This window comes from Entamoeba histolytica, genomic scaffold, assembly GCF_000208925.1.
Source record: "Entamoeba histolytica HM-1:IMSS scf_1104750517079 genomic scaffold, whole genome shotgun sequence".
Lineage (NCBI taxonomy): Eukaryota > Evosea > Mastigamoebida > Endamoebidae > Entamoeba > Entamoeba histolytica.
This window is the reverse complement of record NW_001914953.1, coordinates 3,698-27,957: the sequence shown is the minus strand read 5'-3', so window position 1 is coordinate 27,957 and position 24,260 is coordinate 3,698. Positions and strand designations below refer to the sequence as shown.

The 24,260-nt window shown below is 25.6% G+C and overlaps 12 protein-coding genes across 12 annotated transcripts; 3 read left to right on the top strand and 9 right to left on the bottom strand.

Moving 5' to 3' along the window:
- Positions 1–83: 83 nt before the first annotated feature.
- Positions 84–2,768, bottom strand: EHI_053100 (uncharacterized protein; the record flags this gene model as incomplete). The annotated part of the gene is made up of 1 exon (XM_652038.1): positions 84–2,768. One exon carries the CDS (start codon positions 2,766–2,768, stop codon positions 84–86), a length of 2,685 nt encoding a protein of 894 aa, XP_657130.1.
- A 73-nt stretch (positions 2,769–2,841) lies between these two features.
- EHI_053090 (leucine rich repeat and phosphatase domain containing protein) lies at positions 2,842–4,241 on the bottom strand (the record flags this gene model as incomplete). The annotated part of the gene is made up of 2 exons (XM_652039.1): positions 2,842–4,126; positions 4,213–4,241. The coding sequence occupies 2 exons, from the start codon at positions 4,239–4,241 to the stop codon at positions 2,842–2,844; spliced, it is 1,314 nt and encodes a 437-aa protein (XP_657131.1).
- Positions 4,242–6,266: 2,025 nt separating this feature from the next.
- Positions 6,267–7,900, bottom strand: EHI_053080 (helicase, putative; the record flags this gene model as incomplete). The annotated part of the gene is made up of 2 exons (XM_644090.1): positions 6,267–6,442; positions 6,508–7,900. The coding sequence occupies 2 exons, from the start codon at positions 7,898–7,900 to the stop codon at positions 6,267–6,269; spliced, it is 1,569 nt and encodes a 522-aa protein (XP_649182.1).
- A 99-nt stretch (positions 7,901–7,999) lies between these two features.
- EHI_053070 (uncharacterized protein) lies at positions 8,000–8,947 on the top strand (the record flags this gene model as incomplete). The annotated part of the gene is made up of 1 exon (XM_652041.1): positions 8,000–8,947. One exon carries the CDS (start codon positions 8,000–8,002, stop codon positions 8,945–8,947), a length of 948 nt encoding a protein of 315 aa, XP_657133.1.
- Positions 8,948–9,038: 91 nt separating this feature from the next.
- On the bottom strand, positions 9,039–10,379 carry EHI_053060 (protein kinase, putative; the record flags this gene model as incomplete). Its single annotated transcript, XM_652003.1, has 1 exon — positions 9,039–10,379. One exon carries the CDS (start codon positions 10,377–10,379, stop codon positions 9,039–9,041), a length of 1,341 nt encoding a protein of 446 aa, XP_657095.1.
- A 173-nt stretch (positions 10,380–10,552) lies between these two features.
- EHI_053050 (ADP-ribosylation factor, putative) lies at positions 10,553–11,193 on the bottom strand (the record flags this gene model as incomplete). The annotated part of the gene is made up of 3 exons (XM_652043.1): positions 10,553–10,950; positions 11,002–11,133; positions 11,190–11,193. 3 exons carry the CDS (start codon positions 11,191–11,193, stop codon positions 10,553–10,555), a joined length of 534 nt encoding a protein of 177 aa, XP_657135.1.
- A 2,615-nt stretch (positions 11,194–13,808) lies between these two features.
- EHI_053040 (protein kinase, putative) lies at positions 13,809–15,113 on the top strand (the record flags this gene model as incomplete). Its single annotated transcript, XM_652005.1, has 1 exon — positions 13,809–15,113. The coding sequence occupies one exon, from the start codon at positions 13,809–13,811 to the stop codon at positions 15,111–15,113; it is 1,305 nt and encodes a 434-aa protein (XP_657097.1).
- A 136-nt stretch (positions 15,114–15,249) lies between these two features.
- On the bottom strand, positions 15,250–16,763 carry EHI_053030 (uncharacterized protein; the record flags this gene model as incomplete). The annotated part of the gene is made up of 2 exons (XM_652006.1): positions 15,250–16,022; positions 16,172–16,763. 2 exons carry the CDS (start codon positions 16,761–16,763, stop codon positions 15,250–15,252), a joined length of 1,365 nt encoding a protein of 454 aa, XP_657098.1.
- Positions 16,764–16,865: 102 nt separating this feature from the next.
- On the bottom strand, positions 16,866–18,134 carry EHI_053020 (26S protease regulatory subunit, putative; the record flags this gene model as incomplete). The annotated part of the gene is made up of 1 exon (XM_652007.1): positions 16,866–18,134. The coding sequence occupies one exon, from the start codon at positions 18,132–18,134 to the stop codon at positions 16,866–16,868; it is 1,269 nt and encodes a 422-aa protein (XP_657099.1).
- Positions 18,135–18,382: 248 nt separating this feature from the next.
- On the top strand, positions 18,383–19,798 carry EHI_053010 (uncharacterized protein; the record flags this gene model as incomplete). Its single annotated transcript, XM_652008.1, has 1 exon — positions 18,383–19,798. The coding sequence occupies one exon, from the start codon at positions 18,383–18,385 to the stop codon at positions 19,796–19,798; it is 1,416 nt and encodes a 471-aa protein (XP_657100.1).
- A 99-nt stretch (positions 19,799–19,897) lies between these two features.
- EHI_053000 (myb-like DNA-binding domain containing protein) lies at positions 19,898–20,377 on the bottom strand (the record flags this gene model as incomplete). Its single annotated transcript, XM_652009.1, has 1 exon — positions 19,898–20,377. One exon carries the CDS (start codon positions 20,375–20,377, stop codon positions 19,898–19,900), a length of 480 nt encoding a protein of 159 aa, XP_657101.1.
- Positions 20,378–21,651: 1,274 nt separating this feature from the next.
- On the bottom strand, positions 21,652–23,652 carry EHI_052990 (uncharacterized protein; the record flags this gene model as incomplete). Its single annotated transcript, XM_001913727.1, has 2 exons — positions 21,652–23,436; positions 23,497–23,652. 2 exons carry the CDS (start codon positions 23,650–23,652, stop codon positions 21,652–21,654), a joined length of 1,941 nt encoding a protein of 646 aa, XP_001913762.1.
- Between the last annotated feature and the right edge of the window lie 608 nt (positions 23,653–24,260).

The following is a 24,260-nucleotide window of genomic DNA, read 5'->3' as shown; positions in this document are numbered from 1 at the left end:
GAGTTAACTAGAGTTAAAATACACTTTAATAAATAGATAAAAAACAATAAAAAGATGAACATAGTTGTTTACAGTTAAGCTTTTTATTTCTTTGATAATTTCCTTTTTGGCTTTTCTTCTTCAGATTTTTGAGAATTTGATTGGTCTATTTCTTGAAACTTACTTTTTAAGGTTTTATTACTAATCCTTCTTTTAGTTTTTTTACGTGTTGAATACCTTTGTCTTTTTTTGGTTTGTTCTTCTTCTGTTGAACGAACATTAGTACTTTCTTCCTCTGTTTCTTCATGTCCTGTTTTTTTCTCTACTGATTTTTTTATTTTCTTCTTTGTTGACCTTGTTCTAGTTGCAGGAAAATCAGGTTGATAAATATCAACAGATGTTCTTGAATCTCGTGGCCTGAGATAATAATTTCCTTTCAAAACACTATCACTAAATTTGGATTGTTCTTCTGTTGGTTCATGTACCTCAGACCGTTTACTTTGTTTTTTTGAAATTACTAAATCATGAGAAGATTCATTTATAGTAGAACTTTCAAGAGGAGGTTGATCTTTCATCTCTTCAGGTTCTACCTTTTCTATTCCACCAATAGAAGATGGTAAATCAAAAGAGTTATCTTCTGTTTTTTGAAAGTCAGATTGTTGTTCTTTTTTGTTTATTGTACTTTTCTTTTTTTTCTTATTTACAAGTTTTAGATCTTCAAGTTCTATATTCTCTTTGTTAATAATTTCTTTTTCTTCACTTTTTTGTTCTTTTTCTTTATCAGTTTCTTTTATTTCTTCTTTATTATAAGTATCAGTTTCTAAGTCATTACTTGTTAATGGATTAGAAGTATTATTTAAATCATTCTCTTTATTTGTTTCTGGTTTAGTGTTTGTTAACACTTCAGTAGAATGTACTTCTTTTTCTTCTTCTATTGTTGAGTCTTCATTGTTAAGGGGTTGTGTATTAATATATTTTAATGTTAATGAATTAATAAAAAGATGGGTTTGATCAGATGGCTCTGTTTTGAGTTTTTCTTTCCAAGGTTTACCAAATAATTTATTATTTTCTTTTTCCATTGATGATTTTATAAGAGAAAAAACTTTTGCCTCTTTTTTTCTGAATAACTTAAATTCAGAAGTAAATACTCTTGTGTCTATTCCTTGTAATTTGTCTAGATCAGCTTGTTCAATTATTTCTTCTTTTTCTTTACTACTTTCTATACTTTCTTCATTGGATATAGTTGAAGGTATTTCTTTAACTTTCATACTAGTTTTTTCATTAAGACTTATAGTGTGTTTTCTCTTTTCCATTGTCTCACTTTCAGTTTCTTGATAGGGCCCATCGCTTCTTTTTTGAAATTTTTTGTTTAATCTGATTTTTTCGCTTAATTGATTTTCCTCTACTTCAATACTTTTGTCTATTTTGTTTATTTCTTTTATATTCATCACTATCTTTTCTTGGGTTATTTGTGCTAGTGGCGTTGTAATAGAGTCAGATAAATCTTGTTGGTTATCCTCTTTTTCTTTAAGATTAAAAATATGAACTTTCTTTGATGAAACATTCCTTGTGACATTACCACCACGTATTAATTTTGGCTCTGCCAATGAACTATCATTTAAATTTAGTGTTTGGTTTAAGTCTTCTTGTGATGTTAATGGTACTGAAGAAGGAAGAGGAAATTCTTCATTTTCAGAAGAATTTGTTTTTAAAGACACTTTAGTTGGAGGAAGTTGAATAATAGAATTGCTTTTCATTAGCATAGGAGAGTGTGTAACTATAGGAGCAGTAGAGTCATGTAGGGGTGGAAGAATAAGAGAGTTTGGGGATCGATATTGAACATTATTAGATTTATCTATTTGAGGGTCAATAGATGATTCTGGAGAAACAACTATTTTTGCAGGTTCAATAACACCAGATGAATTTATTTGTTGACTTAATGGATGAAGGTTATATGAAGTAGTACTATTTAATGGATATGAAGAATAAATAGGAGATTGTGAAGGTATTGATTGAGATGAGGTAATATGAGTGAGGTTAAAAATATGACTATGATTAATAGGAGAAGTTTCTGGTTTTGTAGAACTTTTTGAAGTAGGTAGTTTAGTTAAAGTACCTTCAAGATTTAAAGAAATATTTTCTTCTTGAGTTGGTGGAAATGATTCAGACTTAGAAATTTGATTTTCTTTTGTTAAAATTACTTGTTGTTCAAAAGTGATTGTAGGTTTAGTTTGTAATGACAATGGTACGACTTTATAAGGTTTTGAAGTGTCTTTAGTTTTATATTGTTTTTTTCTTTTAGGTAACTCATTTTTTCTTTTAGGTAACTTTGGTGGTTCTATCATAGCAGTTGGTTTAAGACTTTTTGACATTATAATAGCTTCATCATCTTTATGAGTTAAAGTCTGTTTTCTTGTTGTTCCTAAATGTTTATTCGTTTGAACAGGACTAACTGAAATAGGAAGGTTTGAATTTACTACATGACTTTGTTGTATTTCAGGAATAGACAATGTTTGAAGTTCTTTAGTTTGTGTGTAATCAAAAGAATCATAAGTTGGTTGATAGTCAGATTGATCATAATTAACAGAACGTGGTTGAAAGAATGAAGTTTGATGATTAAAAGGATGATAATTATCATATGAATGATATAAAGTAGTTGTTTCAGGATCAGAAAATGGGTTTTGAGGAATTTTTTTAATTATGTAGGAAGAATTTACATTTGAGAATGATGACATACCATAATTATTTAATTTATCTTCAGAAAGTGGTTCTTTTCTTTGATTTGACATAAAATTTAGTTTTTAAGATTTTTTCTTTTTTTTATTTTAAAGTTAATGAAACCAATACCATTTACTCTCAATTCTAATTTATACAACACTTCTGATTATGTTTTGATGAAGATAAAAGTGTTTTATTATCTTTTTTATTTAAATTCATTTCTATTTCATATCTTCGTAGTTGTTCCATAAATCCACTGTTTGGTTCAATTTTTGGATTTTTATTTCTAATGAATGTTAATGTTTTATCAAGTGATAATTGTTTCTTCTTCATAAAATATGAAATTGCAATAGTTCCACTTCTACTTCTTCCAGCAACACAATGTATTAAAATAGAACCTTTATTTTTATTAGATTCAATAAAGTTATAACATTCATTAAAATGTATATATAAATTTGTTGTTGGTAAATCAGGAACTTTAATAACTTTATAATTAAATAAAGAAGGATAAGATGGTAATATTTCAGCAACTGTAATAATACTTTTAATATTGAATTTATCAAGAATAGATTTATTTTGTGAATGATGTTTATTACCAACATAAATTCCATCTTCTATTTCAATAAGTCTTTCAGGTTTAAAATAAGGAATGTATAATATGTTTGAAAGTGATTCAACTGTTGATAAAGTTATTAAATTTCCTGTAATAAATAATTCTTTTAAATGATTAATATATTGAAGTGGAATTGATGATATTTGGTTGTAGTTTAAATTAAGACTGGTTAATGTGGTAGGAAGGTTTTTTGGAAATAAAGAAATCAAATTACAACTGACATCTAAACAAATTAAATTCATCTTTTCAATACATTGAGGAAGAAAATATAATTCACAACAAGAAATTGTTAGTGAAGAAAGATATTCAAATTGATAAAAATTATATTGTTCACAGTGAAGAGAATTCATTATTATTAATTTTGTAAGGTGTTGTTGTTTGGTAATTAAATTAGTTGTTGAACAAGAAAGTTCAATAAGATTTGGAGATGAAATAGTTAACATATTAATATTATTACATAATAGCTTTCTTAAACTATTATTTTCATATTCAAATGAATTAATGTTATTTTGAGAAATATTAATCGTTTCTAAAGAAGAAGGTAGTTTAATACTGTTAATGTAATTTGAATTTATGTCAAGTGTTTGTAAAGATGATAAGAATGAAAGATTAATATCACCTTCTATTTGATTATTAGAAAGATCTAATTTAATTAAGTTAAGAGAATGTAAATACTTTGGTAATATCTTCAAATGTTGAAAACTTAAATCTAAAAATGTAATATCTTTAAGTTGTAAATCATTTTCATTATTGTTATGATGATTTTTTAAAATAGTTATTGATTCTAATTCTTTTGAAGTATGTTTTGGAGATTCTCTAACAGGTTGAGTTTGTCAAGATAATTGAATAAGAGTTTTCTAGTACTTTAAAAGAAACTTTTAAAACAACAAAAAAAAACAAACTTGTTAATTATAAGTTTTGTTTGGTTCATTCCATTTTAACAGTTCTTCTTTTTCAATTTCTTTTTATGATAATTATTCTTCTTAAAAATAATAATTTGAATGATAAAAAGTAATTTGAATATAATAAGTCATTGTTTCATTTAAAATAGATATAATAAAAATGGTTTTTTTTATTCATAAGTTATAACTACCATTATCTTATCTTCCACTTCATTTTGTTTATTCATAACATAGTAAATTATCAATAACGTTTTAATCTTTCATTTATAAAAGAAAGTCTTTCATTAAATAAAAAAGAGAAATTAATGTTTGAACCTCATTAATAAGAAGATAGTTGCAAGTAAATAACCACTTCTTATTGGTATTATTTGGCTCATTCCAAGGAAGATGAGTGTTGATTCAATTACAGCATATCCATTTGAACAAAAATAAATGTAAAGTAAAGAGAATATATTCTTTTCTTAACACCCCCATTCCTGAATTATTCTTTTAAGATTCTTGTAATTATAAAATACAATATTTATCATTGGTTGAGTTGGTATTCTTTGCTTTTATTTTCTTCTTCCTTCTTTTGTTAAATTTAATTGATTTTGATTGTTTAATCTTTCTACTTTGTAGAACGAGGAGTTGATTCTTCTTTGAAAAATTTCCATTGTCAGACAATTATTTTCATGTCAATGCTTCTCTGCTATTGTTTTATCTTCTTAGTCTACATCATTTTTATTTGAACCTTCATCTTTCTTCCAATACTTTCTTTGGTTCTTATCTTCTTCAACTTGTTCTGAATTTGTACTTTATTTATATTCTTTAATGAACAAGTATTTTGTCTGAAATGCACCAAAAACATATTAATAACATCATTCAAAAAGAGTCTATTATGAGATTAATGATTATGTGTTAATATTGTTCATTCTATTCTTCTATTTAATAGTACATCTTTCATAAAATAATTAGAATAAGAATGAAAGTATTGACTACATTAAAGTAAAGGATATTGAGACTGTATGATTTAAGAAACTTTAGTTATGTTGAATGAAATACTTTCCATCCTTTTTAATTTAAATGACTTAGATATTATTCGAGTTTGTACGACTATAATAGTTTTGTTTGATTAAGAAAATGTTGACAAGACTGTTTATTCTATTAACACAAACATTACATGTTTCTACTTCATAAAATATTGAAGTTATTTGTTTATCTCTATTCTATCTCTAGATTTGTTTTTACAGAATTTGTTTGAAAAACAGCAGATTAGACATGAACAACAATTATTTTAATTCATAATTATCTTATTTTGTCTAATTCAGTTATTGTCTTTTCAGGATTTAATTATTCTTGTTCGACCAATAATTAAATGAATGCAACAATTTCATTTAAGATAACATAATGAATTGTATAATTCGTTCATTTCTTTATTCTTAACAACTCATTTGTTGATTTATTTTAAACAGATTATAGCTATCAGTTGTTTTTTTTATGACTCTATTTCATCTTGATAGAAGTGTATTTTATTAATTTATTGAACCAATTTACTTCACATATAATTTATCATATTCTGTTTAATAATAACAACACAAAAAAATTATTAAAATTATAGGGAGAATAAATCCAGTCATAAATTATGTTATTAGAGTTTCATTTTTGTTGGTTTTAGTTTAGAATTATTAATTCACGAAATAAAAACTGTTAAATCATCAACTCTTTTATTTCTTCTATAACCAATATTATTATTTCATTTAAATAAATGTGTTATTATTTAGAGAAATGCTATGTTATTATGTCTTCAAGACTGAATACATAACTTAGAAAACAATTAAATGAATCTTTAACTTAATATATGTGTCATTTTACATTTATTCAAGTTGTAGAAATAGTAATAAACATCCAAGAGAGTTAATAAAGAACAAAATCAATTGGTTAATCAATAAAACATTATCTCAATTATGTTTAGAGGTTAATTCTATTTTAGATACAAGTTACATCAAAGACTCAATTTTTGTTTCATTTAAAATCAATCAAATAATTTTTCAACTCAATCATTCAATTAGTAAAAATCATTGTGCTTCACCATCCTTGTGTTGTTGTGACTTTAATGCCTTTCGCTTTGCTTGTCTCTTTGAGAGATTCTTCCCTTTCTTTCTAACATCTGGAAGAATTGCTTGTTTCCCAACAAAGATCTTTCTTTTATATTCATAAGGTACTTCACTAACTCCTTGTGCTCCTTGAAGATCTAAGTTTGTTAGATACAATGATTTATAGTTATAAAAAGAAATTGAAATGAAATGAAAAACAAACCAGTGTTGACAATAGTTGGATTTTCTAATCCAAATGTATGTGCAATGTCAATGAGATTTAACTTCGATAACTGAAAGATATTTCCTAATTTCAATGTGTTATAATTTTGAATAAATCTACGATATGCATCCCGTGCTTCTAAATGTACATAATATTGTTTACTTACATTTTTTTTCAATTTTTCTTCAATACTTATTAATTCATTCATTTCAAATCCATATTGACGAATTTTTCTTTTTTCTTGTAATTTTTCTACAAACTCTTTAGATGATTCAGGAATCATTAATAACATTTCTTTTGCTCCTTTACATTCAACTTTATCAACATCTTTAGGTATATCTACAAAAATACCCATATCAACTCTATCAATTACTCTTTCTTGTGTAGTAAAAACTACACATGACTCACTCTTATTAATTCTTTCAATTGTTTCTTTTTGTTCTGGAATTGACATCTTTGTATGTAATACAATTCCTTCACATACATCTAATCGACTCATAATATCTTGATAAAAAATAGCTTCTTCATTTGAAAAGAATTTCATAACAATTTTCTTATTTCTAGGATTTTTAGCTATTGTACCAATTATATCATTCTTTCTTTTTAACGGATATAACACATATCCAACTTCTTGTTCTTGTTTTTTTTCTTCTTCAAATTTATATCTAATTCCTTTTTTAATACTGCTTTTAATAATATCTTCATCTATTTTTTCACTTGACTCTAATAAAACTTGACATTCTGGAAGTCTATTAAATACTTTAATATAATCTTTCCCAATTCCCATACTTTCATTTCTGTTCATTGACGTACATCCTACAAATTCTAAGTTTGGACATTTAAACTCTTCATTATTAACTATTTGATATAATATTGATCCTAACGTAGTTACAATAATTTCATCTTTTCTCATTACTCCTTTCTTTTCTTTGCTCTTGTTCTTAGCTCCTGTCCAACAACTAACATTAACATCTACAAAATTTTTAATTATCTCCCTTGTACTAATCACTTCATTAGAATCTCCACAAATAATAATAATAAATGGTCCTCCACGCTCTGGATCTTCAAGATCTTCTTCCTTAATATCTGCAAATGATTTAGATAAATAAATACTTCGTGCAATAACTGCTGAACTAATTCCTTTATGTGCTGGACATTCTACTATAATACTTTTTCCTTCATTTAGTTCTGGAAGAATTTCTTGTTGGACTTGGTTAAGCTGAGTAATACCCATTCCTTCTAATTCTTTCCCAATGACTCTTTTCATTTTTTCTTCAAGATCATACATTTCGTTGTTTATCTTAATATTTCGTTCTTCAATTAAGTCAGTACATTCTATAGCTTCTTTATCCCCACATTTATGAAGTCGTTGTGCCTTGTCTTTGTCAGACATAACCCTATGTTTTTTCTTTTTCAGTTTTTCCTTTTCTTCTTTTCTGTCTTATAAAACGCATTTCATCTTCATAACTGGATCTATAAAAACACTATACTTATGGGTGATATGTCTGAAGATGATTCTTCAATACTAATTAAAGATGAGCCAATGAATAAAGAAGAAAATACTGTAGACACAATATTAGGAACAAAAGCACTTATTACCACTGTTTCAACAATTTCTTTTGTGATATATGTTATTGCCTTTATTATATTATTAATGATTGATTCATGGGTAACAATGTTATTAATGAAAATTATGGAGCACATTTCAATGAAATATATTATTATTAATATTCCACTGATTATTTTATCAATACTTATATTTATTGAAGTAGGATTTACAAAAGGAACAATTGGAAGAATAATGGCAATAATTAAGTCTTCAATTATAATTGGAATAATACCTATAATTTCATTAAGATTAGATACTATACTAAAAGGGGATGTAATTTATTATTTTATTCCAATATTTGTAGTAGAAGGAATAAATATTATAATAAGAATTAATACATTTTATTTCAATTATAAAGATATTCAAAAACATAAAGAAGTTTTTGGGTATAGTTGGCAATTAGGAATAACAATACTTTCAGATATAAGTAGAATTGGTGGAGAAATATTGATTATTTTAGGATTAACAGAAAATTCACAATTGTATGAGAATTATTTATGGTGTGGAATAATGTTTATAGGGTCATTAATATTATACTTTATTGGATTTATATTTCTGAAAGAAACAAAGACATATACTGGAATATTAAAGAATATAATGAGAGTATTATTTATTATTTATGGAATAACACAAATAATATTAATAGTATTAAATACAGGAAAATATCATATTTGTAGTATACTTGTAGCATCAATTCCAACATTAGTTTATTTATCATTTATACATCTTTGTTTTATTGTTTTTCCAATTCTTTATTTGTGTATATTCAAAAAGATTGTAAAGTCACATCTTGATGATAATACTACAACTTCATTCTTACATGAAAATTAATTTTATATTTTTTTCTTTATTTAATTTTACTTTTAATCAAAACAAAAACAACAAATAATTCTTTCAATAAAGAAGAAAATAACAATTCTTTTTAAGCACCAGGATTTTGTCTATTTTTTGGATTAAATCCACTAGACAATTCATTCATTGATGCTGTGGGATGAAGTGCTGCACTTTTCATACTTGGAAGATTTCTATTTTCTGGGTGTACCCATGGGTGTTCCATAAGTTGTGCTGCTGTAGCTCGTTCTTGTGGATCAACAACAAGACACTTATTAATAAAGTCTTTTGCTTCTTCTGAAACCCCTTTAAAGCATGAGTAATTGAATGTATAATCTCCTGACATAATTTTTTGGAATAGTTCATCTTGTGTTTCTCCAAAAAATGGTAAATATCCTGACAATAATACATATGTAATTACTCCAAGACTCCATATATCACATTCATGATCATAACTTGACCCTTCTAAAACTTCTGGTGCTACATAACTTGGTGATCCACAACATGTAGTCATTGCTGTATTTCCATCTGAATTATCTTTTGATAATCCAAAATCAGCTATTTTAACAATATCTCCTTTTGGTGTTGCACATAATAAATTTTCTGGTTTTAAATCTCTATGACCTATTCCATTTGAATGAATATAACAAAGTGCTGAAAGAATTTGATATACAATATCACTTGCATCTGCTTCTGTAAAACTTCCTCTTTGAATAATTTGGTCATATAACTCTCCTCCTGACATATATTCAATAACCATTAATATAGTTTTTTCATCTTCATAAACATCATATAATTTAACTACATTTGGATGATTTGATAATTTTCTCATTACATCAATTTCTCTTCTTAATAATTTTAATTGGTCACTACTTTGTGATGTTTTATTAACTTGTTTAACTGCAACACTAACTCCATCCTCTTTTCTAATTCCTTTATAAACTACTGAAAATGCTCCTTGTCCAATTTCATTTTCTTTTGTATATTTCTTATCAAATTCACTTCTATCTGGAAATTCTTCAAATGTCTCTTCTTTCTTAGCTTCTTTTTGTCCTGCAAACTTAACTATAACATGAACACTAACTTTTCCTTTTTTGTCTTCTTTTTTCTTTTTTAACTCAAACCATCCATCAACATCTTCATTCTTTTCTAAATTAATTTCTACTTCTCCAAGTACTTTATCTGAAAATCTTTTTGGTTTATATCCAATTAGTACTATTGTTCGACTAACACCTTTCTTTTGACTGTCTGGAACTTCAATTGTAAATGTCTCATTATATTTTGGTGTTGAACTCTTTTCTGCTGTTCTTGTTTTAAGTGCAACTGCTAAGAAATTAGCTTTTAACTTAAAATATGAATCAATCCCTTCTCCTTTATGAGAAACAGTATTCTTTGCTTCTAAAATCGTGATTTTAGCACTAATATGGCTCATTTGATTTCTTAGTTTTTTCTTTTTCTTTTTTATTTCTTTTTTTTTAAAATCCCTTTATTTATCTCTTCCTTATTTAAAAACCCCTTTTAAAAAATACCTTTATCTTATCTTCTTTTAAACAAAACTTCTCTTGAATTTTTGATTTATTTCTATATATGTTTCTCGCTTCTTTTTTATTTGCAATGACTAGCAATCCACTCCATCCCTTCTTTTAATCCTTCTCCTGTTACTCCACTTGTTTCAAAGATAGACCACGTCACATTTTTAATTTCACTTAATTTCATTTTTTCTGTGATTTCTTCTACACTCATACAATGCTTTTTGTCATCTTGTTTGTTTGCAAAGATTGCAATAACCGTTTTTTGTAAATTGTTATCTCCACTTATTATTTCTAATTCTTTACTTGCAAGTTCTATTCGTTCTCTATCACAACTATCAACAACAAAGATAATTGCATTTGTTCCAGAATAATAACATCTCCAATACGGTCGAAGATTTTCTTGTCCTCCTAAATCCCACACCTTAAATTTCATTTGGTTATATTCTAACTCTTCTAAGTTAAATCCAATTGCTACCTTTTTAATTTCTTTTTTGAATTTCTTCTATTTGTCAATTAACAAACTTGGAACTGTCATAATTGTTTCTCCTGATGCAATTCTATATAAAATTGTTGTTTTTCCTGCTGAATCTAATCCTAATATTAACATTCTGACTGGTGTTGAAAATAGTGATGAAATGTATGATATCAATCCTCCTAGTCTTTGTAAATCAATCCTTATTGAAAATTATTTCCTAAATATCCTTCCAAACCCATTACCTACTCTCTTTTTTTAAGTTCCAACCCTCTTTCTTTTTTCTTTTCTTCTCATTTACTCATTTTTTATTGTCTTATAACGGTCTTTATTCTTTTATTTTAATTGTCTTTTATTATTCCTCCAACTCAAGCTTTTCTTTTTCTATCCCTTTCATTTTTTCTTCTTTTTCTTCTTTCTTTTATTTCTTTTATTTCTTTTATTCCTTAATCACTACTCCACTACTCTCTTAATCAACTCACCATCATAACATACTTCCTGACTTCTTGAATCTTTCATTTCGTCATTCATCACCATTCTTTTTCTTTTTATTCTTATTTGAGTCTATTCTTAATTTCAGTATGGAGTTATTGCAATGAAACAGAAGTAAGTGGTTATGTCAGTACCAAAACTCTCATGTTTTGTTTAATTCCTTATTAGTCTTCTGATGGGTCAAACTTTTGTATGTTGTGGGTTATTGAATAATTCTATTTAAGTGTTTCTACAACAATTTGATTCATGGCAGCAAAGTGCTTAATCAAGTGTGGCATTTGAATAAACAGAATGTAAGTACCACAAAAAACTCTAAATGGTCAATGAATTTAAGATTCTTGGACAATAAAAAAGTGAACCATCCACAATGATATACAAATTACAAAGACATTAATCAGACAATATTCCACTGAACTTTGTGTTGAAATACATATCATATCCATTTATTTTGCTATTAAAAGAGTAAAGGCTCATACTTGAAACATGATAATTGAAAAGTATTAAGTTAATAGAATAAGAAAAATAATACTATCAAACACCCATTTGTTTGAATAAGTAAATACCTCTTAATTTTCAATAACTATTGATGAGTTAGTAACCTTTTGTTTTGTTTTCATATTTTGTTACATTATTTATCAAACATGATGGTTATGATGTATGTTTACTACCAAACAACATCCACTGTGTATATTAACACTTACTATGAAAAATAATGTTATTTATTCTACCTTTTCTTCAAACCACCATTTTAATTAATAGATTGATAAAAATAAAAAATTCGATAAAATGAAATGGTTTATTTGATACTTTATTGTTTAAGAGATGAAACATTTTCTAATGAATATGTTTTGTTGATGAAATTACTTCTTGTGAAACAGTTCTTCAAGTGAAAATAGTATAACTTAAATAAGGTATTCAATAAACTAGATGTTTTAAAGGATAGAATTTGTATTTAAAGAAGAATAAATTCTCAAGATAATATAATTTCTATTATACTTCATACTCATTACATTCTTTATTATTTAAATTATTTTTTATTATTTCTTTTCTTCTAGTTCTTCAAACATTACTTTTACGTTCATGATATTTGTATTTCAACTACTCTTTTCTGTTTTAATCATTTCAGTATAACATTATTATTCATTTATATGTATTGTAATATTTCAGTATTTTAAAGAGTATGTTTTATCAAGTTTATAATATTATGATTCTTATAACGAAGTATTTATCTTTCTATTCTTTGTAACAAAATCATTTAATGTAATATTCAAGATAATGTTTAAATGGTGATTAGTCTCACAGTTTTAAGACAGTAATGTATGTTAAAATAATTATCAATCCAAGAAAATGGTTTATTTTATAGTATTAAGTTTCTCAATAGAGATTTATTAGTTATTTGTGAATTTTATACCAAAAGTATTAAAATTCAACTCAAAGAAACACACAATAAATGTTCTGATAAAACACTTTCAGTTTCATTAATGTATATTGTCTTCATTGAATTAACGAATCAAGTTTCAATGTGTTATGTACATTACAACAATTATTGATTTTGATATTAATGAGAAAGATAAAATGATTAATAAATCTTGTTGGTAGAATGATAATTGTATTGTTTGTTATTAGAAATTACAATTATTTTCTCATTATTATCAAGTTTATTGTCATTTTCATATAAATAAACAATGTCATGTCATTTTATCTTATTTTATGATTTGTTATTTGAAACTTATGTTAATAATTGGTATTTCATAATACTCATGAATTTAGAGAATATTCTTGTAATTGCATTGAATTTTATTACATAATGGAAATAAGATATGTTAAATACAAACTAAATGATTGATTTTTTGTATTAAATAAGGGTGTTTCTATTGACACATTCACTTTCAATTGAACAAATCCAAATATCTACTTTGTTAATAGAGTCATATCATGAATTTCAATGAAGAATGTAGATGAGTTGCTTAAAACGATAGAGTACAAAGGATGTAACGAAATATTAGATTTTTATAAGAATAGAGTCAAAATCTACACTTTTCCACAAGAAATTTCAAGACAGATTATGTGTTTCAGTCATCCACTATCAATGTTTAAATTCAAAAACAGAAAGTGTTTCAATGAATGTAGTTGAAAAAGACGAAAGAGGTGATATGAATAGAGAAGATGATGAGGAGAAAGATTAAATAGAGAAGGAAGAGATGAAAAAGAAGAGAAATAAGAAAGATATAAATAGAGAAGAACTTAGAAAAGAAAAGAGAGATGAAGACTAAAAATAAAAATAGGTTTTGATAGGAGGAGAGATGAAAAAGAACAAGAAGAGAAGAAGAAAAAAACAGAACTCAACTAAGAAATAAACAATAATATGTCAGTTAAAACAGGATGGGGAATAAAAGAAGGAGGTAGTTGGAAAACATGGAAAAGAAGAATGTTTAAACTAAGTGAAGGGAAAATAGAATATTTTAAAGATGAAGGGATGACAAAAAAAATGGGAGATATTGAATTAAGTAAAGTCACACATGTACTTGCAGTAGACCAATATAAAAAAAGAAAAAATCTAATAAGAATTATTACACCATCAAGAACATATCATATTAGTGTCAATGAAGAAAGTGATAGAGACTCATGGGTAGAAGCAATAAGAGGAATGATTGGAGATAACAAAGAGAAGAAGACACAAGAAGAAAAAGAAGAAAATAAAATAAGTATGGAAGATTTTGATATTATAACATTATTAGGGAAAGGAGCATTTGGAAAAGTTATGTTAGTTAAATATAAAAAAGAAGGAAAAATATATGCAATGAAAACAGTTGAAAAAGCACAAATAATTGATAGTAATGAAGTAGAACATATATTATCCGAAAAAGTAGTATTATCACAAATTAATAATCCATTTCTTGTTAATATGCATTATTCATTTCAAACACCAACACATCTTGTATTTATTTTAGATTATTGTGCAGGAGGAGAATTATTTAGTTATTTACAAAAACATCCAGCAGGATTACCAGAAGTAGATGTAAAATTTTATGCAGCACAAATAGTATTAGCATTAGAACATATGCATAGTACAGGAATTATTTATCGAGATATTAAACCAGAAAATATTCTTTTTGAAAAAGATGGATATTTACGAATGACAGATTTTGGATTAGCAAAAAGTACAAAAAAAGGTACTACAAACACATTTTGTGGAACACCAGAATATCTTGCACCAGAAGTAGTTGAAGGATTAGATTATAATGAATATATTGATTGGTGGGGATTAGGTATTTTAATATATGAAATGTTATTTACACAATCACCGTTTTTAGCTGAAACAATGGAAGAATTATATGAAAATATTTTACAAAGAGAACCAAAATATCCATCAACAAAACCAATCACAGAAGAATGTATGAATTTTATTAATAGTTTATTAATTAAAGAACCATCTAAAAGACTAACTGATCCTGATCAAATTAAAACACATCCATGGTTTAATGGATTTAATTTTGATGACTTATATAAGAAAAAATTAACACCACCATATGTTCCAAAAATTCAATCACAAACTGATACATCAAATTTTGATGATGAAATTACACAAGAAGAAGTTGATTTAAAAACAGGAGTTGAGGTTGTTGCTGACAATAGATTTTTTACAGATTTTACTTACGTACAAAAATAAAGATAACATTTAATGTGAAAATAAAAGTTTCAAACATTTTTAAATATTATTTGTTTTAAATTAAAACAAACATAAAATAAATAATATAATTTCACTTCATCATTTATTTTTTATTTTTACTTTTACTTTTTCTTCTTTAATAGAATAATACAACTAATAAAATAATAGTAATAATACTATTGATTTTATTACTTGAACATAATAATGTACAATCCAATGACAATGAAATTCCTGATGCTCTTGAACATTGTAAATAATTATTACAATTAACTATACATTGACTATTATCATTATTAGATATAATTGTATTTGATGTACATTCAGGATATACAATACTACATGATGTTAAATATGCCATAAATGGACAATATGGTGATTTTAATAGCAATTCTTGTTGGAGTTCTCTTGCTAATGCATCATTCAATGCCATTTCATATTTTGTGTTTGAATAAATTGGATAATGAGGTGATGGACAATAACCAAATGTTTTTGATGTAGTTGTTATTTGAGAACATGTATCATCAGGAATGCATTTAGCAAATGAGTCAGTTAATTGTTCACATTTGTGAGTACAAGAATAATAATGTTGCAATCCATTTCGATGACATACTGTTATTCCATTAAGATATGTTCCATCATTATTTTCTTTTAATTCACAAAAACTACCTGGATATCCATAAAAACATGAAGATGTTCCTGAACATGTTGTTTTAAAAGGAGTTGTTTGATTACAACCTAAAGGACAAGTAATAGAATAAATTTGATCTCCATTACTACATTTAACTAAATTATTTCTGTCACAATAAAATCCATCTTCTTCTTTTAAGTCACAATAAGAACCATTGATATTTGATATAATCAATAAAACAAGAATATAATAGTTGTTATTCATAATTTTTATTCCTCGTTCTATTTACATTTCTTATTTATAGAGGAAGTTTCTTTAAATAAATTTGTCTTTTCAGTTTAACATATAACAAAGAAATTCTTTAGTTAAAGTAATTTATAAAGAAAGAATAATGAAATAAAACAAATGAATTAGTTTGTAAGTAAGATACTTTCTAAATTATAGAAGTCAATAATATTTTTAACCATCATATAATTATTTAACATTTCTTTTGGTCTACAAACTAATGCCCATTTCATTCCTACACTAACAAAGTCTTTCCATTTTCTTTCTTTATCTCTTTTAAATGAATTACAAATCCATTCTCCCATAATTATAAATAATTCTCCTAAGATTCTTCCACATTCATCATACATTCCAAAATATTTTAATCCATCACCTAAATCTCCTCCACAACAAAGAATATTTCCTAATTTTTTTGCACATTCTTTATATACCATTCCTTCTTTATTTATCATCTTATTTGGATGAAACCAATTATTATCTTCTCTTTGATAATAAAAATATTCAAGAAATTCAATATAACTTTCTATTGCCTCTTTTTTTTCTTCATTTCCATTAATTTCATAATATCCTTCTTTTTCTTTACTATTCATTTCTATATATTCAAGAATTCCTCCTGAAAATTGATTAATTTGATTTAGTTTTTGTTCATATTCAATAACCCCTCCATTAATTTTAATCCGTTTTCTTGGGGTTTCAAAGATATTATTATACCATTCTTCTAGTTGTGTGTTATTCATCTTGTTATTGTTTTCTCTCTTTTCTTTATTTTTAATAGTTCTTCTTGTTTAAAAATTATTTCAATTTGAAGTTTAATTAAAAGTATCAATTTATTTTCTTTTTTAAGCAAAATATGTTAAACTCTTCTTTTTCTTGCTTTGAACTTCTAATATTCCTTGTTGGAAATCTTCATGTCGAATTTCTATTGCTTCTCTCCTTAATGCAATCATTCCAGCTTCAACACAAACTGCCTTTAATTGTGCTCCATTAAAATCTTGTGTAGAACGTGCAAGTTCTTCAAAATTAATGTCATCACTACACTTTAATTTTTTACTATGGATTTGTAAAATATGAACTCTTGCCTCTTCATTTGGTGTTGGAAACTCTATCTTTCTATCAAATCTTCCTGAACGTAAGAGTGCTGGATCTAAAACATCAATTCGATTTGTTGCCGCAATAACTCTGACATCATCCGTTTTACTAAACCCATCTAATTGGTTTAATAATTCTAACATTGTTCTTTGAATTTCTCTATCTCCACTATGTTCACTTTCCGTTCTTTTTGTACCAATTGCATCTATTTCATCAATAAAAATAATTGCTGGTGCTTTTGATTTAGCAAGCTCAAACATCTCTCTAATGATTCTTGACCCATCTCCAATACTTGATGAAACAAGTTGTGGAGCTGCTAATTTTAAAAACGTACTTTTTGTTTGTGCTGCACATGCTCTTGCCATTAATGTTTTTCCTGTTCCTGGTGGTCCATATAAAAGAACTCCTTTTGGTGTTTGAATCCCAAGCTTTTCAAATTTCTCTTTTTGTGTCATAGGTAAAACAATAGCCTCAATCATTTCTTTCATTTCTTTATCTAATCCTCCTACATCGTTATATGTTTCTGTTGGTCTTTCAATGACTTCCATCGACTTAACTCTTCCATCATATTGTTGTGGTAATTTTTCTAATATTAAATATGTGTCTTTATTAACTCCAACAAGATCTCCTGGTTTAAGGTCTTTGACATTAACAAGTCCTGACACTGGAAGAAATACATTAGATCTCATCGAAGTATTAATAACAACTCCTTTTGTTCCTACATTTCCTTTATTATCTAATCCTGACCCATCATCACTTTCTTCTGGTGGCAAGTCTAATATCTCAACTACATTTGATATTAAAAATGGTAATTTTGCAAACATCTCTATCTTTTCTTTACTTTCTTTATTTTGTTTATTAATAACTGCAAGCTCTTGTCGAATTCTTTCATGTTCATGTCTAATAACTCCTTCTTGCCTTTCCATTTGTTTAATTTGTTGTTTAATTTCTTCATTACTAAGTGAAAGAACATCTGCTTCATTTAATGTAATCATTTCTTCTTCCGTGAAACCTTCCATGTGTTATATTATTTCTTGAATTTTAAAGTTCTATCTCACTTATTATGAAAAGTAATATCTCTTCATACTATTTCTTTTTCTTTTTTCTTGCCTTCTTTTCTTTTTTCTATTCACATACTTCATTTCTTATTTTTTCCTTTTTTCTTGATTCTACTTTTTTTGGAAAAGGGTTTTTTATTTCTTTTATTGAGTATTATTTCTATCTTTTATGTTCCTTGTTGTAAACTCCAAATCAGTACATACTCATTATGCAAGACAACTTGACCGATACACTTAGTATTTCAAATCCATATTTTGTTGTTAAAAAAAATGGAGTTGAAGTACATTATGATGGAAAGACAAAAGAATTTACAGATGGAGTGGATTGTTTTAAATGTGAAGCACTTGAATTACTTTTAATTCAAAAAGAAAAAGGGATAGAAGTAATTAATTATTCCTTTGAAACATTATATGAAATAGAAATCCAATACATACAAAGTATTAGTGTTATAAAAGAGTTTTTACATATTTTTCAAATGCCACCAGCAAGTAATATAAAAGGATATGTCAAAGAAGCGTCAATGTATTATTTAATTGAATTACAAAGAAAAACCTATAATATAGGATTTAGTAGAAGAATTAATGGTACACCAATAAGTTGGCCATTAACTAGTGTTAAAAATAATATTATTGGGATTATTGAAGGAAATGGAGTAACGTATTATAGATATGAAGAAGATAAAATATGTAGAACATTTTCAAAAGAAAATTTAATTAATACTAAAAGTATTGATAGAGATGAGTTGATAGGAGGAAAAACAATTGAATTTAGTCCATATGATTCTGGACTTGTTTTTGGTATTTTCTTTCCAGAAAGAAATAGATTTCCAGGAGTAATTGATTTATATAGAAAAGAAATTGGAAAACCATGTAAACTTATTAATACAATATCAGTATTAAATGGAACAAGTGTTCTTTTTAATTGGTGTAAAAAAGGACATATTTTATTAGCTACAACATCAACAGACTTTGATGAAACAGGACATAATTATTATGGAACTAGTATGTTACATTCTTTATATATTTCAGAAAATTCTAATAGTAGTGTAATTGAAAGTAAATTAGATAAAACATTATATAAAACACCTACAAATAATGTATTTACTCAAACTCTTATTCAAACTCAAGTTCAAGATGTTTCATTTGATCCTACTGGTAATTTTTTAGCTATTTTATATGGAACACAACCATCTAAATTAGTATTATTTGATACTTCAAATATGAATCAAATTTTTTCTATTCAAAGTTGTTTCTTTAATACAATTTCATTTTCTTATAATAGTCAATTTCTTGCTATTGCTGGATTTGGTAATCTTCCTGGTGATGTTGAAATTTATGATACAAAAGACTTTAAACGTGTATGTAAATTTGCTTCTCAATGTACTACTGAGTGGACTTGGAGTAATGACAATGCCTCTATTATTTGTGGTCATTGTTTACCAAGAAGACATTTTGATAATAGAATAGAAAGATTTGGAATTGATGGAAGAAAAATAGAACGAAGAGATGTCTTAGTAAAACACATTACCATGTTTGGTATTCCTTCAACTAAAGATGTTGTGTTTAAATACATTGAATATAATGAAGAAAATGAAATTTTTAAAGTAGCAAAAAAAAAGAATTAATTAATTAATTTTTTCTCCTTTTTCTTTTCATTATTTAAATTAATACATCTTTTATTGAATTTCTTGTATTTATTTGCTTTTTCTTTATAAATATATCTGTTATTCTTCTCCCATTGCTTCAGGAATTAATTGTGTAATTGCGTCTATTGGCTTTTTCCCTTCATCTCCATTCCCATAATTATCTTCATCTGAATGATCATCATGTGGATGAAAATCTTTCAAATCTATTTCATAATGAAGTCGTGTTTGGTGTGGTGTTTTCCCTGCTAAGTGTTGACTTATTTCAATCCAATTCTTTCCTATTTCTTTTACCATCTTTAATATAATTATGTCATCTTCAAATGTAAATCCCGTTCCATCTATTGTTGGATCAAGATGATTATAATATCGTTTTTTACATTCTTTAATACTTCTTGTCATTACTGTACTTTGTATTGCTATCCAATTATCTGTTCCAAATTCTTGTACTGCTTTGATTAATCTTGCATCTTCTTCTTCTTTCCATGCAACTTTTTTCATTTTTATTCCTTTCATTTCTGTTTCTTCCTTCATTGGTGGTTTTATCCCTTTGTTTGTCATCAATATTTTTGTGAGTTTCTTTTTTAGGTTTTAGTTATTTACACTTCTCCTTCTATTTCTTTATCTCTTTCTTTATTTCTTCTTCTTATCTTTGAACTTCTTCATATTGTCTTATCTTCTTTTTATATGATGTTTTCTCATCTTTTCATAATAACCTAACTCTATTACTCTCACAATTACTTTATTATTCTTCTTTCTGTGTTTTTCTTATTTTTTCTAACAACTCATGATTTGTATGTTTCTTATGAATTGTTATTTGTTCTTGACTTTTTGTTCAAATAATCAAACTCAAGTCAATGACTTTCATTTTTTTGTTAAGAAGCTTTTGTTATAATTTGTTTAACAGTTAGTTATTTCTCAAATAATTCATTGTTTTATCAAAGTAAAACTTAAAAATATTTGGTAATTTGTTTTGATATCTATTGTATTTCTATGACATTTTCTTCTTCATTTACTTTATTCTGTTTCTAAACCATGAGTGTAAATTTAATGTATTATCTTAGCAACTTGTCAAGCATACATTATTCATTGACTGACTCTATCCTTTGTGATGACAATGAATATTAGCTGACTACACTTTTACTACTTTATCAAATTTACTTATTTATTCATTCATTTTTCAAGTCATGTAATCTTATTTTCTTGTATCTTCTTAAAATCTTGTTTGTTATGCAAAACTAATTGGCACATTGCTCCATGTTATCTAAATTACATTTATCTTTTCACTAATTACAATAAATTCTTTTGCATAGAAATGTTTCTATAATATGTTAATTAGAGGTTTAGTCTTTCTTAAAAATATCATTAATCTATTGATTCAATCATCAAAACAAAATAACCTTTCAGAATATGTCCAATTGTTATTAGATACCTTAGATATGTGGTTATTTAAAGTATATAATCAACAACAAGCAATAGTTTTCTTTTTTAAATAACATTACATAAATTGAAAAAAAAAAGAAATGAAAGAAATGTGTTTTTATGTTTAATGAGCATACGCTGTTAGTATAAAATGTGTCTATTTATTTGAAGAAAAGAGGAAGGAATAATAGAAGAATAAACTGAGATAGAAGTGATTTATTAAGTTTTATTTCAGTTATAAACAAGACATGAATAAAAATAATTGTAAATAAAATAAATTAAAAGAAACCAAATAACAAATTTAATAATGAATTAAATGAAAGAAGAAAAATAATAATATAATAAATAACAATATATAAAATTTTATTCAATTGTTTCTTTAAAAATAATTTAAAACAGTGAAAAAATTAGAGTCACTTATTTTTATAAAAACTTTCAAGTTCGTTCCATTTACTTTCAAGTTCTTCAGGATTGTCTTTATTTTTTTGAACCATCTTGTTAAATTCCTTTATAATATCCCTTTTGTATGTTTCACCAACTTCTTTAATAAGTTTTTTCATTTTATCATTTCTAATTTCTGAAGCAATTTGAGATGCTTTTTCAACTTTTTCCATTTGAGCTTTTTGCCTTTCAAAAATTTGCAAATATTTTTGAGTATCAATACCTTTGTCAGTCAAAGTAATTTCAGAATATCTTTCTAATTCTTCAACACCATTATTTTCTTTTATTTCTTTCCATACTAAATCCAGGTCTTTATCTCCAATATTACAATTAGAGAATATTGATACATCAAACTCTTTTCCAGATGGTCCATATGTTTCTGGATCTCTTTCACAACATTCACATCCTTTTTCTAAAAGATAGTCAGAAGACTCATCACCATAAAAACAAGCAACAGTTCCTTGAAGATTGTTCATAAACTTTTGAATACATAATTTTAATCCATCACTCTTATCTTGGACATTAAACTCTCCAATACATATCTCTTGTTCTAAAATAGTGTTATCACGATCATACTCTAATTTTTTAAATAGAATTTTGTATGTTCCTTGGTCTAATGATGGAAGCTTAATTAATTCAGACGTTAATTGTGGGACATCAATTAATTTAATTGTTTGATTATTTTGAATGTTCTGAATAGAAAGTTGATTTAGTTGAATAACTGTATCGAATGAAATACATTTATTAAAGTCTTCAAATAAGAATAGTTTTTTACCACTCATTCCTTTCCATTCTGTTTTACGTACATACCAACCACAACCTTCTGCATTAATTTCTTTTTGATGAACTGAAGGTTCACAACTAACACCAACGGTATGTTCAATTTCTCTATTAACAAATGAATTTTTATGTTCTCCACAGAAAAATAAAGCAGTAATTTTTAGCTGCTTCATATCTTCTAATTGAGATGGTATAACAGTTTTTGTTGAAGCATCAATGACATTTTCAAATTTAATTTCTTTAATGATTTGGTATGTTTTTGTTATTGTGTCATTAACTAAAGCAACTAATTTTTGAATAAAACCTTCAAATGACTCTTTTAATTGTTCTTTAGTAATTTCAATAGAGTCACCATCATCATTACAATAATATGTTTGTGTAACATTAGAATCAGAAAATCTGTTAATAAGATCATATATTGATTCAGCAGCTTTTCTGTGTTTGTAATTCCAAGTATCAATATCATTATTAAATTTACTTTCTTCATTAATATTAAGCATATCTGCTGTTAATGAAAGAAAATCTCTTTGTCCAATCCTACAACTTACTTCATTAATTTTAATAGTTTTTGTCCTTGAAACAAAATATGATGTTATAGAAGTATGACAGTCATCTAAATTAATACCTAAGATAAGTTTATTTTTATAATCATCATTTTTTGTTGTATAAAATTCTGTTGTTGCATATTCTAAAATATTACAACAATTTACATTAATAATTCTAAGTAATATCATTTGATTTACTTTACAAGCAATAGAAATAATGTCTCTAAATATTTCAGGTGAATTTTCTGGAATAGCAATAATATATTGTAATTGTTCTGAACAACTTAATTGAACTTGAACATAGTCATTTATTTGTTTCATTAATAAAACCCATATTTCATATTCATCTGAAACAATTTTCTGACAATTAGCATCTTGTTCTATTTTACTTTTAAGTGTTTTAATATCTGTTAAAGATGAAATACATGACTTCTATATTATTAAGAAATTATTTTAAGGTTTATTGATTTAATTTATTTTTAACCAACAAACAGCCTTTAATGCATCATTAAAAAACGTTAATTTTCCATCATGAAAAGATATAGCTAAATCTAATGGTCTAATTCTTTCACATGTTGGATATGAACGTTCTATTATTGAGAAATAGATTTTAGAGTCATTAATAGTAATACCTACTATTTTACTCATTTAATTAATGTTTATTAGTTCTTAGCAAAAATATATGTTAGTATTAATGATGTTTAATATTAATTTTTTTTTTTTAATAATTTCCTAAAATATTAAAAAATAATATATTAAAACTATATTTTTTATTAAATAAACTATAATCTTTTTATTATTTTTATTTTTTTTTAAATTTTCATTATTGTTCTAAAAATACTTTATTTCAAATTTATATTTTTAGTTCTTTTTTATTAATTAATTATAGTTTAATATTATGTTATTATAAATTATTTCTTTAAAAATTTATCTAAAAAACAAAAAAGAGTTGTTGTAAAAATAAGTTTTAATAATATCATTTTAACAAGAATATAAGACTCTTAGATAAGGTACTTTCTCTATTATCAATTTTTTAGTTTCTAACATTATTAAGAAGATTATTCAAAGTAATGAAGTTATATTTTGGTTAATTTCTTTTTAATATGAATGATTTTTTTAAAATGAAAGAATAATATGTCGTCTTAATGCAATATATCTGAGAAGGTTAAATGCTTTTATTGTATTATTTAAAAAAAAACATATAAATTAGATAAGCAAAAATCATATTATGGTTTTATAAAACTGTCACGATAGGA